Raw genomic sequence first — 13,002 nt, 5'->3', positions numbered from 1 at the left:
TTTAAACAGTAGCAATTAAGTGTTTGTACAGTATAGCATTTCCATCACAGTTTTAAAAATTATTTAAAGTTAATGATTTTATATTTTTAAATTATTTTAATATATTGATGGTAAAAATAAATTATTGTTATCATTATTCTAAACACTTCTTAAATGGTTGTGGCGATCGTCCTCTCGCATCAGGTTTATCAAGAATAATGTGAATGAAAAAGGATAATTTTTTTTTTGTTTTTTATCAATAAAAAAGGATATCATATAATATTTTGATCACTAGAAGCTTTAATGGTATGTAAGGAATGAGTAAGAGAACTAATTGTGCAAGAGGAAAATATAGTGCACCTTATATATTGTAAGTTTCTTTATTGTTTATTCTAAATCGTGTTTTTATTCGTTTATTTGTTTTAAATCATGTTTTTATTTGTTAGTTTAAATTAAAAAAAAAACACCTCCAATGATTTCTATTAAAAAAAAAAACAAGATCGATTTTTTATTAATGGAATGTGGTTAATCAAAACCTTTATTTTTCCTTTTTCTTTTTGATAACTTTCTTAAACAACCCCAATTTATTTAGACGATATTTCATGTATATATATTATATTATCATTGAAGGTATATGAATTTTGTTTTTCTATCGAAAATCTGAGAGAGTTTCCTCTAATTTCTTAACACCAAGTAATCAACTCAAATCATTCTCACAACCTGCAAATAATAAATTCAACATTGCCCCACCATCTGGGACTTCTTATTTATATTAAACTCACCATTAAAACAAAAAAAAAATTCTTCAATATTTTCACAAATAAATCAAAATTGTATTATTCAAGAAATATTATGAATAATGAAACAATTAATTTAATTACAACATAAAACAAGGCACACGTTTATTTTAAAGCAAGTTAAATCTAAAAGTGATTACAACATAATTAAAGACATGTGTTTTAAGAAAAAATATTTTAGATACATCATTCATATTTAATTTATATTCATATACCTTTTTTGATACAAAATTACATTACAAAGCAAAATATTTATTTTTCCATTTACATCATTTGATTAAAAAAAATTACAAATACAAGACTTTTTACTCAGCATAACGTTGTAAGGTACCTGAAAATGTATTTAATATCAAATACAATCAACTTATACCCAAATGAATATTTGTTATTACTTCTTCTAAATATTTATTCCCAACTAATACAATTAGCATAATTTAAGAACATATAAATGCCCTCTCTAGCTCAAACCGAATATTTGTTTCACTACCACATTAACTAATTTCTTCAGTTTTCTATTAACTAGAGCACTAATTCTATTAACCAGGGAACTAGTTTCTCCAATTATATATTAATAAGGCACTAGTCTCATTAACCAGAGAATTATTATCTTTATTTGCCTATAAATCAGGACACTAGTCCTATTAACTAGGGTAACTAGTTTCTTCAATTTCTCATTAATCAAGACACTAGTCCTATTTACCAAAATAACTAGTTTCTTCACTAATTTAACCTTTATCAAATAAGATGTAGATACATTTAAGGAAAATTATGATCACAATTTAAATAATACTTTAATTTTAAGGTGTTGAGCACCTACCTGATGTTTGAACACGTGAAATGGTCCCCTACTACTGAGTAGGTCTCGCGGCCTCTCTTGTATCAGCAAGAACAATATCATTTGCTATTCAATCGTCAACTTATTTCAAAATTTGACTCCATATGCAATCATTTTAATCCTGACTTAAAATAATTTGACATAATTCCATATCACTTAAATTAATCATCATTAACTATTTTACCCATATTGACAATTTCATTCTTATAATTTCCATAATTTAAATCTTATATTAAGAGTAATTCTAAACAAATTTTAAAGTTAGCTACTTCTAACCAACTAACTTAACTTAATCGCTTAAAAACATTGGTCAATATTTTAACTATATTTGAAGTTATAGAATTTGGTTACGCGCATAATTTGTTTCTTATGAAAGCTAAGATACAAGGATATAGCTTCATTGAAAGGAATAAAACTCAGTTATGTCATTAACACATCCAAAACTACTTATCATTGCAGCATTTAAAAATTATTCAGCAAAATATAATATGACTCTTTCTCAGTTTCTAACTTTATATCTGGAGTTTTATAACTCTAAATTAAACAAGATTAGTCTTATTGGAAAGATATCATCCATAACTTCAACTTTTATGAGAAGTTTATTTCATTTTTTTTCATTTTCAAGCTCTAAACTCAACTAAAAGTTGGGTGATGAAGCTGTCTAGTTTTTCAATTTTTTGCTTTTGACATGCAACAAAGTATTTTCATTTATTTTCTCACCATTCAAAAAGCAAGTATTTCTTCTCCACGTATCTTATAACATCATTAAACATAACACTATAATAATTAATTAGTTTTTTTTTTCTCGTATCCTTTTTGAAATAACTACATTCAATTTCTTTAACATTCCTTCATCAATAATACTTCAATGTTGCACAAAAATTCCATAATTTCTTACAAAATTGCAATGTTCATGATTCAAAGCATAACTAATCTTTCAATTACATATTAAACACAAGATCTCTATTTCTTTTCAATTGATCCTCTACATTTCAACACATGTTATAATAAGTACAAACAAACAATATTCATGCATTGTTTTTTTTTTTTAATTTTTCCCCTTTATGGCTGGCACCACCACCTTTAACAATACCATGATTTTTTTCTTCATTTGTTCATTATTCTAAGTTTCTTTCTTCTATTCTCATCCCAATTACATCCAACAAGACAAATTTATCATTTCCCCTAAATTTTCTCATGAATCCTAACCTAGAATTTACAATTTAGACATCAATTCTTAATTGTATTCAATTTAACTTGTGTAATCAAGTCTAAAGCTCCTTACTAGGTGATAAAGTGAGCTTTGATTCTCAACCACTTAAAATTTCCTGACACTCCTTATTTCTCCCTCTTGGTCAGTTCCCTTCTCTCTCCAAATGCCCAAATCTCTTTCACTTATTCTCTTTAGATTCTTGCTTTGATGTTGTTTCCCTTGCTACTTAGTCTAAATTTTTCTCAAACCTCTTCAATTTGTAGTATTTCCACTAAATTTTGGTAAATAAAATTGAGAAATATTCTCCCCCATATTCTCTTTTGATGCCGGCTTAAGAGGGAAAAAAATGGGGTATTTATAGTTTAATCTATTGATATTTATATATTGACCCCATTTTGCTTAGTTATTTCACTTAGTCCCCAACTTTTCTATTATCTAATAATTAGTGTCGTGTTCTCTTTTCATTTCTTGTTATTCATTCCATATCTTTAATTTAATTTAACTCATTTTATCTTCGAGTTAAGATTTTAATATTTAAAAAAAAAATAACAGGGGTTTTCACTTTCTCTCTCATCTTTGAGAACTTAAAGGTTAAAACATGATGAAAATAAAATATGAAAAAACCAGAAACTATAGAAATCAAACATATAAAAATGGAAACACATGAAATACTAAAATGAACTTTTTTATTATTATTAAAAACACTATAGAAATCCATTATATTTTGTGAGGAACTGTCATACTTAGATGAAGAGTACAAATCCCATGCATTTTAGTTTATAGTACTAATAAAAATGATAATAATTTAGATTTATATTATTTTATATGTCTTTACCAATCTAAATTAATAAATTTAATTATGGATAATTTAAATCATCAAGTTAAAAAATAATAGTGTTACAAAAAAAGAAGAAGAAGAAGAGAGGATTTGAACAAAAAAAAATACACACTTGACACATAATATTAGGCTATTCTCAAATAAGTGTTAATATTGCTCAGAATTGTTTTTAGAAGGCAAGACCAATAAGATGATATAATTCATGACATTGTTTATAAAATAACCATTTATTTGATAATAATTGCATATATATAATATAATATAAACAAAGACTTCTTTTTTATCCATCTCAAGAAAATACTTTCATTGTTTTACATATACTACAATTTTTTCTCACATTTTTTACAAAGTGTATGATACAACACAATTATTTTATTTCATCCTATTTTGACACATCAAATAATTGAAGGCTTTAACCATGTAATTATATGGTAAAATTCATTTTTAAAAATTAATTTAAACTAAGAACCAATCTAAAAATCTATTATTTACAACAAAGAGAGACCTAATCAAATAATGATTCAATAATATGAACGAAATTATATGTTTAAAGTACATGGACCAAAAAGTATTGATACTCGAAACACAGGGAGGCCAAAACGCCCAAAAACACCATTTTAAACGATGCGTTTCGACCACCGCAGAAACGCATTTCCTCATTCAAAGTATATTTGGGGTGAAACTGTTAGCATACAGTCCCAAACACCATACCTAACAATCAATGTCTTGACTTTTGGCTAGCAATTTCTGGCTTTATCCTGTTACAGCTCTCCGCCATGGTTTTTTGATTCTTGAGGAACAAAATTCGTAGAAAAAGCCTTCAAGAAAAAGCTTTTGAAAACTTATTTTATAAAGATTTTAAAAAAGTGAAACAATTTTCTTTGAAATAATTCCGAAATAATTGCTTATTTCTGCCAAAATAATTCCAAATTGATGCAACAGAAAAAATCTATACGGGGATTAAGAGAATATCCAAATAAAAACGGAATTGCATCTGGTAATATTCTTCTCAAGGTACAGCCAACTATCAAAACAATTGCCAATCGTATCCATTCTCTAGATTCCAGATTCAGCATGACAAAACAGTTACCCGATTCAGAAGAGCGAAAATGGCAAGTATAGATAGCAGCAGGGAGAGCATATTAGGGCAAGATAAGCAGTGAGGATAGCTTGCTTGGAGCTGCATGCATTAACAATGTATTAAAGATTCGCCAGTTTAAAACTATAAAGGAGCATCTCTCTCACACACAACAGAGTACTAAATTATACAACAAATTTAGTTGTTTTGAATAACAGTTATTTCAACTATTACAGGCTACAATGTAAACCATCTGTGTATAGTATGATATATCTCCAGTTTCCTCAGACAGCAGGGACTATATTCCATGCCTCACTCGATCTATCCTTTGACTAAAGGCCTAATCATCTTCTCTATCGTTTGTATTCTAGAGGTTCTGTTGCTGACATTGTGAAATAACTGTTGCAGGTGTGGTACTGCAGATGGATCGCCCTGCTGGAGATAATAACACAAGAAATCATAGTAGTTAAGAGATGGAAGATTTAGTGAAAATGTTGTCCTGGCCTATATGGCAACAGATTGAAATGCCACCATATATTTATTATACAAATGGATGTGCAAATCACGTCTGCACCAGAGTCATTTGTAGACTTTGTACATGTAGGATTCTGCTCAAACTAGTTATACCACCAAGTAAATGCTTTAGCTCTGCTGACGACATTCTTGCATGTCCTGTTTTCTAATATCTAGGAGTACATAGAAAAAATATCTAGACAGGATGGGTTGAACTTCAGGGATGCTATTAAAGCTTTGGAGCTACAGGCCTTAAGACATTTCAGGTGTAACAAAAACTTTTCTACCTATCTTATCAGACATGTTTTTCCCTTGCAACCCAAGACGTTACTTGTATAGAAGAAAATGGCCTTGATTGCACTCTCTATGCATGTAAAAGATCAATGTTGGGATGACAGATGCAATACATGCACCTATGTAAATTAAGGATCAACCTTGGGAAGCAGATGCAACATGTATTTGCAATGTACTGACACTGACATACACGAAGTCTCCATGGAACAATCAATCATGAAAGTCAATCAAGTCTTTTAACTTACGCGAAAAATGTCAATGAAGGCAGCATCACTTAAAATCACAGGAAGGCGACATCTTAACCCGTCGCATGACCTGCAATTTGGAAGAAATCAACTCATAAATTGATGCTGAACTAAAAACTACAGCCAAATATTTGAAATAAGAATAGATATTCAGCTAACCTTGGACTTTCTGAGAGCCTATGATAACACCAAATTATGTGTTTCAGAAGCCGTATGGAGGGGTTTTCAGCTAGCTGCCCCTCCTCAGCAAGCTTTAAGACCATGCTCCCTAAAACACGGACCAAGGCAAAAAATCTCTCCGCTACAGTACAGCAATACCTTAACCCTTCTTCATTTATTAAAATTTTGTAAACAATATAAGTCGCAACCTGTTTGGTCATACACGTTACAAATTGCATAACTCCTCATTCTAACCAGTTTTATCCTAAACTTTAAAGAAGAGTTCAAGTTGCAGGAAAAGAAATGTGCTCGAACAGCATTATGCTAGAAATCGATTTCTCAGGTTTTCCAGTAACATCATATATAGCTGGAACCTTTGCCTTTCCATTAAAAATTTTCATTGTTATCCCCTTTCCCAAAAATATTTTCTCAAATATGTCAGTTGTGTTGGTTTCAGAACACAGCACATGATAACAGCTCAGAAGCCATAACTACGCGATAGAATGGAGGAAAGCGGTTGGCACAACTAATTTGAAGTATGAAATGTTCGAAGTCAAGGCACTCACTGTTTTTGACAATACATCTCCAACCTCCATGGAGCGTATGCAACAAGGAAATACTTCAGATTCTAGAAGGAAGTTAATGACATTTGGGTCATCAACCTGCAGAAACAAAAAGAGTCATAATTTAATTTCACTTGTTTTAGGAAAAATCTAATTTATTTAAGGTATGAGATAATTAGTTTCTTTTTCCACATAATACAATCACAACCAAAAAGCTTCAATGGGTTGTGTTTTGGTTGCATTTTCAGTTTATTTAAATGAATTTTTCGTATCGTGCCAACAATGCATGTTAAAGACAATGCATGTTAAAGACCATAGTCAGGCAAATATCAAGCTCAATCTCCAGAAGGGCACCTTGGCTAGAGCACCAATAACACTTAAGCTGGCAAGCCTTATAAATTGATGAGGCCTTTCCTTGTTTGTGTTGTTTAGAAAGGGGTAAAGATACAGAGGTATTTTAGCTGCGAAACAATGAAATTCAATTAGCAGTGTCTACTTATCTAAAATATCAACTAACAGAAGCATTCAATTTCAATCAGTAATACTCAACGTTAGTGAAATGAATCTTATTTCGAACATGCAGGATTGGAAAAACCATAACAATCTATCTATTTCATGGAATAGGATATTTATGAATTTTGACAGCTCTTGTTCTGCATAAGTTTTAGAATATACCCTTTACAAATGAGTTGCAAGACCAGAAACTAGTTTCTAATTACTCTGTGTGGACTGGCAAGTGGCATGTGGGAAGTCAGAGTGATCAAAGCCTTAAGCTTGATCACTTCCAAAAATGTCATTAGGTTCTATGAACCAGTAATGGATAGACAAAAACTCACCCTGATATAAACATGACTATACATAAATCAATTGTGGAAGTCTATTCAACTTTAAAAGAGAATGATGATTTAAAGTTGTCGGCCTAAATTTCAAAGAAAAATGCTTGATATGTAAATCTTAGCTGGAACTCGCCATGCTAATAAATCTTGAAGAAAAAGGACGTTGATTAGAATCTAATAGAACTGGACACGCTCAATAACTTCCCTGATATCTTATAACACATATTACGCAGACATGATCCTGTGTGTTTGGAGTGGAGCACAAAACCCAAGTAAGACCAATTCAAGAATAATAAAAAGGTAAATTTCTTCTATAATGTTCCCTTGAAATGTTGTTAACCATTAACAGAATATTGCTATATAAGATACTATGTTGGTTCATAAATTTGTTAATATACAGATCTAGCTGATTTGAGAGAGAGAGAGCTTCTACTAGATCCAAGCGGTAATTTTCTTCAAAAAATAAAAATTGATAAGATTACCCTCAATGAACGGCATTTTTGTACTGGGATTTGCAGCTACACACTGTACAACAATATGACATGTCAGTGAAAACATAAAAGTGAGTTCTGACAGCTACACACTGTACAACAATATGACATGTCAGTGAAAACATAAAAGTGAGTTCTGATGCCACAAAACTTGAAACAACGCATCTTGAATACAGAATAAATGGAACTACTTTATAATTGGCAGTTTCTACCTAGAAGTATACAGAAACTAGAGTATCGAACAGAAGCATATATGCAAGCCTTCACTATCCATGCTGCTCTAACTGTGTAAACACGTCCTCATCTTGGACATTGTAATCCTTTTTTTAATCTATTCTCTTAAACATTCATGGAGAAGAAAAGAATAGTTACTTGGGTAGATTCTCTAATTCCTATTTTGCCTATTCCTTTCCTTTCGAAACTAGTAATTAATCTGTTTATTTCCCACAAATTTGTCTCAACTTTCTTACCAGCAGCAACTCCATGGCTTCATGCTTAACATCAATCCGCTTATTGTCAATTGTCTCAAAATTTTTAATTATTTTGCTCATTTGCAATGAGCAAAATACCATGTTTAAGTTCTTCCCATAAGGACAGCAAATAAAAAAAGAAAACAAAAAACTGATAAATGACATCAAAGCCATCCTAACTGAGAAGAAGATGCATGAAACATCCACAGAATCTTAATGTAAATTCTTCTTTAACAATACATATCAAAGAACACCATCCTCACCCCCCCCCCCCCAAAAAAAAAAAAAAGAAGAAGAAGAAGAAGAAGAAGAAAACAAGAAAATTAAGGTATTCTGACCTGAAAAAGAACAAGGGCATCACAAACCCGATTTGAAACTCTATCAGTAAGCATTGGGATTGGGGAATGCAGCGAACGGTATACTGAAATTATTTCCTGAAATGATGATAGTGGTAGTTAAAAAGTTAAAACAAACTATTTGATGCAAGTCACAATATATTTTATTTATGTTGATACAAACAACAAACAAGCATTGGAAAAAAAACAAAAAACAAAGCCAAACTCTCAATACCTGTAGAAGTATAGAGATCGTACCAACAGAGTACCATAACAAAGGCGCCATCTCTTCACGAATAGCCCTATTCTGAAACATAAAAGGGTTAAAGTGAAAGTTTGAAATAATGACAAGTCCAAATGTGCATTTAGTTATTGAATGAGATAAGTCATGGTAATTAATTTGGAAGATCTATATCTATGAAATTATAACAGCGATAAACAAAACTTAAGCTCATGTCTACTTCATTTAAATGGTGCCACTTGTTACACGTCAGGAAATTAACTTTAACTATCAACAAACACTATACATTTAACAATTAGCGAAAACTTTTCATGCCTCTTCAACCAGTTCCTTATAGGGAAGAAATTAAGTCATTGCTAGAAAAGGTCACCTTCCAAGAAAAGGATTATATCGGTAGTTTATCAGTTAGTTATCCTTTAATAATATCAACAGTAACTATTATGACCTCTGCAACAAGATATTGTCCTTAAAACCCAGGAGTCACATTTATGTGCAAAATCTCATGGCCACAATCACAAGGAAGCAAAAGGAATTTATAAAGAATGCAGGTTCTATTCACGTCCAGAAATACAAATTTATAAGATGTAATTGAAAAGACATTAAGGAAACAAGGTAGTGACTTGGCCAATTAGCTCGAAACATAAGAGCATTGATCACAATTATAGAAAGGCAGAAGGTTGAAATAATGACTATGACATACCGCAACAACGGAATGAGTATCACTATATATTAATACACATTGTTAAATGTTATGGGGATGTTGATTAAAAGTCTAAAACACTGCAAGAAAACATAAGATTTGCAACCGCACAAATCGGTCGCAACTTTGCAACCAAACCACCAGCACCTTGCAACCAAAATTTATTATTTATTTTATTTCCATTTGCAACTGCACAAGTGGATGCAATTTGAGGCAGTTGAAACATGGTTGCAAAATTAGCAGGTCTAAATACTCCAAATATATTTAAAAATAAATAAAATAAACTTGTTATGCGATATTATTCATCTTCATTAAAAGATAAAGATACGAATTATTTAGTACTTATAGCTTAGAGAAAAGCAACCCCTCAATGCAGTTAGTTTGTCCTCATACGATTTAGCCGAATGAAACGAGAAGGCATTTCTGCATTATGTGCCTAAAAGCACTTTTAATTGAACAAGTGATGCTTTAGAAATAGTTTGAGATTCTTTATGGTCTTAGGCATTTTATTTTTTATTTTCTTATTACGTTGAATTTTTAAAATTTGTTTGAATTTTGTTGGTTCTCTTTTGTTTTCCTCTTCCGTTCGTGTTATGAAACTTGAATGTCTGTAACCATTGTCTATAATAGGCTAACTCTTATGTACGATTAGAACTTCTACAATTCACTGGTAGTTTTGAATTCATTACTATTTAATTAAAATACCACCTTATCAATTCGACGATCTCATTATCATATGCATATACATCAAATTCATTTCGATCCAATCTGTCAATGAGACCACATTTTAAAAATACAATCAATCCAGGATCCATTCAACATAAATGCTCCTTGACTAACCTGTTTAATGCAGACTATTGGCAACAACACTCATTTCCTTTCATTTTTATCGTAGAAAAACAAAGTGTTCAGAAACATTAATAGAATCATCCAGGAAAAGGTTTGTCACAATGTAGATTTGTTTATAGTGATAACGGTGCCCATTATCCTTGGAGCTTGACACGAAGTAACATTAATAGCACCGTCAATTAATTTTATTGTCAACATTCAAGCACCTAATTATAAAGGAGATATTCCTATTCTTTCCTAAGCTTATATATAGCAGGGCTAAACCTAAATATGTCAACAAAGAAATGGACCACCTCTATCTATGCTTGTCCAATATGTATAATGACTAGAATCACTTTATTAACTCCAACATCAGGAACAATTCCATGCATGAGCTTTCATTGTACCTACTAAAAGAAGCTTTAGAATAATCAACAAGAACAAAATAATTTCTTCATCTGTTTGATGAAGCTCCGCCATAAAATATCTTCAGAGTGCAACCGAGGATCCAAATCAGGTTCAGCGTCGAATCACTTAAAAAGCGTAAAACTATGACTTAATGGAAACCTATTACCTTTAAAAGCATCTAGACAAACAGAAACTATATATATTAACCATAAAATTGATCCCCTATCATGTTGCTGACTGTTGGAACTTTTGTTTCTTGAGAAGCAAATCCGAAAGAGAAAAATCTCAGTGAGCGTATCTAACATAAAAAGTAACTTTATCAAATAATAATAATAATAATAATAATAACAAAAAAAAAAGAATCACGCATAAAAATATCTGTGAGGCCCTAAATCAAAGGGGAAAATTAGGGGAAGATAACTACTCTAATTCCCTGGTGTGTTTAAGAAGATTGCGTGTATATAATTTTAAAAGAATTCTTGATAAATGCCTTTCCAATTATATGCATTTATTATTATCACAAATTCAGAATTACGATTTATATGTGGAGTAAAGGTATATGCAATTAGATTCAGATGAATAATTTTTTTCTTTTAAAAAAAAAAAACAACAACAACAACAATCAAGTATCGAGCATCGAAAGAATTAAGTGGTTTTCTCAAGAACATCTCCATCACATCCGGCTTACAACACCTATTCTACTCTCTAATCAAGACATTAAGGCCACCATGCAACGCTGATAATGATTTCGAACAGTTCAAAAAAAAATTAAAAAAATAAAACCCCCCAAAATTCAAGGTTATCACAATTCAATTAAAACATATATAGATAATCCCACAGTTTCCAGTGATAATTTCTTGAGAGTCAAAGAAAACCCTAAATATAAGATTAAACGAACAAAACAAGGACCAAGAAAAATTCTTTTCCTTCTCTCTCTAATACCTTTGAAAGGAGATGAATGGCACGTTCACGGGTTGCGTCATTATTAAGGGATTCAATCAACTGAACCACTGAAGCCGTTTCTCGGGCTCTATAAGCGGCCTCGGACGGGTTCCAGCTTCCGAACTGCAATTCCGGCCACCTATACATTGTTGGTCTGTATATTTTTCTACAGCTAGCAGGCTAATCTGACAGTACTGGTCAGCCCCGAAAACAAGAAAAGCGAGACGTACGTAAAGAAAGAGAGCGAGACAACCTTGCCTCTCTCTCTAAATCTCAAATAATATCGTTTTAGTATCTATATCTATATCTTCTACATGTAGCAGGAGGGTGGGAAGCGAAGCAAGAGCACTCTTTATATGCAGTGATGAGAGGAGTTTTTTCTCTTTCAAGTAAAGGGCTATAACGGGGTTTTCACTTGTCTTTGTTACCTTTTTGGGGATATGGTCACAAGAGATTTATTGGAATCTTCATGCTACTATCGCGGTTGGTGAAAGGAAATACCCAACCCAAAAAATTTAATTTATTAAATGAGATTTTAAAATTGTTTTATTATAGTTATAAAAAAAATTATTTTATTAAAATATAGTTTTCAATTAGACTCCTTAATTAATCACAGTCATTTTGATTAAATGTTGTGTGCAATAAAGCATGTATTGGTAATATTGAATAGTTAATAAATTGTCTGCAAGTAAATTTTATTTCAGAATAGAGGAAAATCTTAAAAAAACATATCTATCTTAATTATTGGTGTTATGGCTCATATTAATTAAAACCTTTTTATCCATAATCTTAACTATTTTAATACTTGAGTAAGTTTTTGATGGTAAATTGATGGATTGATTATTAATTAAATATATTTACACATGTAATATAATTTGTTGTGTTTTCATCCTATTAAAAAACCTACTATACCTTGGAAAAATATTGTTAATATAGACTCAAGTTACTGTTTATTTTTACCTGAACAATATAATAATAATTTTACTCTTCTCAAAAAAAATTATTGAATGGGCTATTGGACGTTTTAAGATTTTTTTCACAAAGTTCATTAATCATTACTAAATTAATAAGGAAAACATAAATCTTTTAAAGAGTAGCTGGCGCATACAGCGCCTCCTGATGGCTAAATTGGCATCATCGACATGGCGGTATGATGACAATAAAGTTTTTTTTTCTTCTCCTCCCACTTTTCTTTTTTCTCCCTTTGAAAATCACACAAGCCATATATAATTTTAGA

General features: G+C 31.0%; 1 protein-coding gene across 1 annotated transcript; it reads right to left on the bottom strand.

The window, feature by feature from the left end:
- Positions 1-4,828: 4,828 nt before the first annotated feature.
- Positions 4,829-12,073, bottom strand: LOC7468513 (uncharacterized). The gene is made up of 9 exons (XM_024584300.2): positions 11,766-12,073; positions 8,882-8,953; positions 8,650-8,745; positions 7,833-7,875; positions 6,869-6,975; positions 6,518-6,613; positions 5,952-6,160; positions 5,793-5,862; positions 4,829-5,175 (listed from the first exon to the last, which is right to left on the bottom strand). Exons 1-9 carry the CDS (start codon positions 11,910-11,912, stop codon positions 5,062-5,064), a joined length of 954 nt encoding a protein of 317 aa, XP_024440068.2. The 5' UTR covers positions 11,913-12,073; the 3' UTR covers positions 4,829-5,061.
- Positions 12,074-13,002: the final 929 nt, after the last annotated feature.

The sequence above is a fragment of the Populus trichocarpa genome, chromosome 14, assembly GCF_000002775.5.
Source record: "Populus trichocarpa isolate Nisqually-1 chromosome 14, P.trichocarpa_v4.1, whole genome shotgun sequence".
Lineage (NCBI taxonomy): Eukaryota > Viridiplantae > Streptophyta > Magnoliopsida > Malpighiales > Salicaceae > Populus > Populus trichocarpa.
The sequence above is the reverse complement of the archived record's forward strand: the minus strand, read 5'-3'. Positions and strand labels throughout refer to the sequence as shown.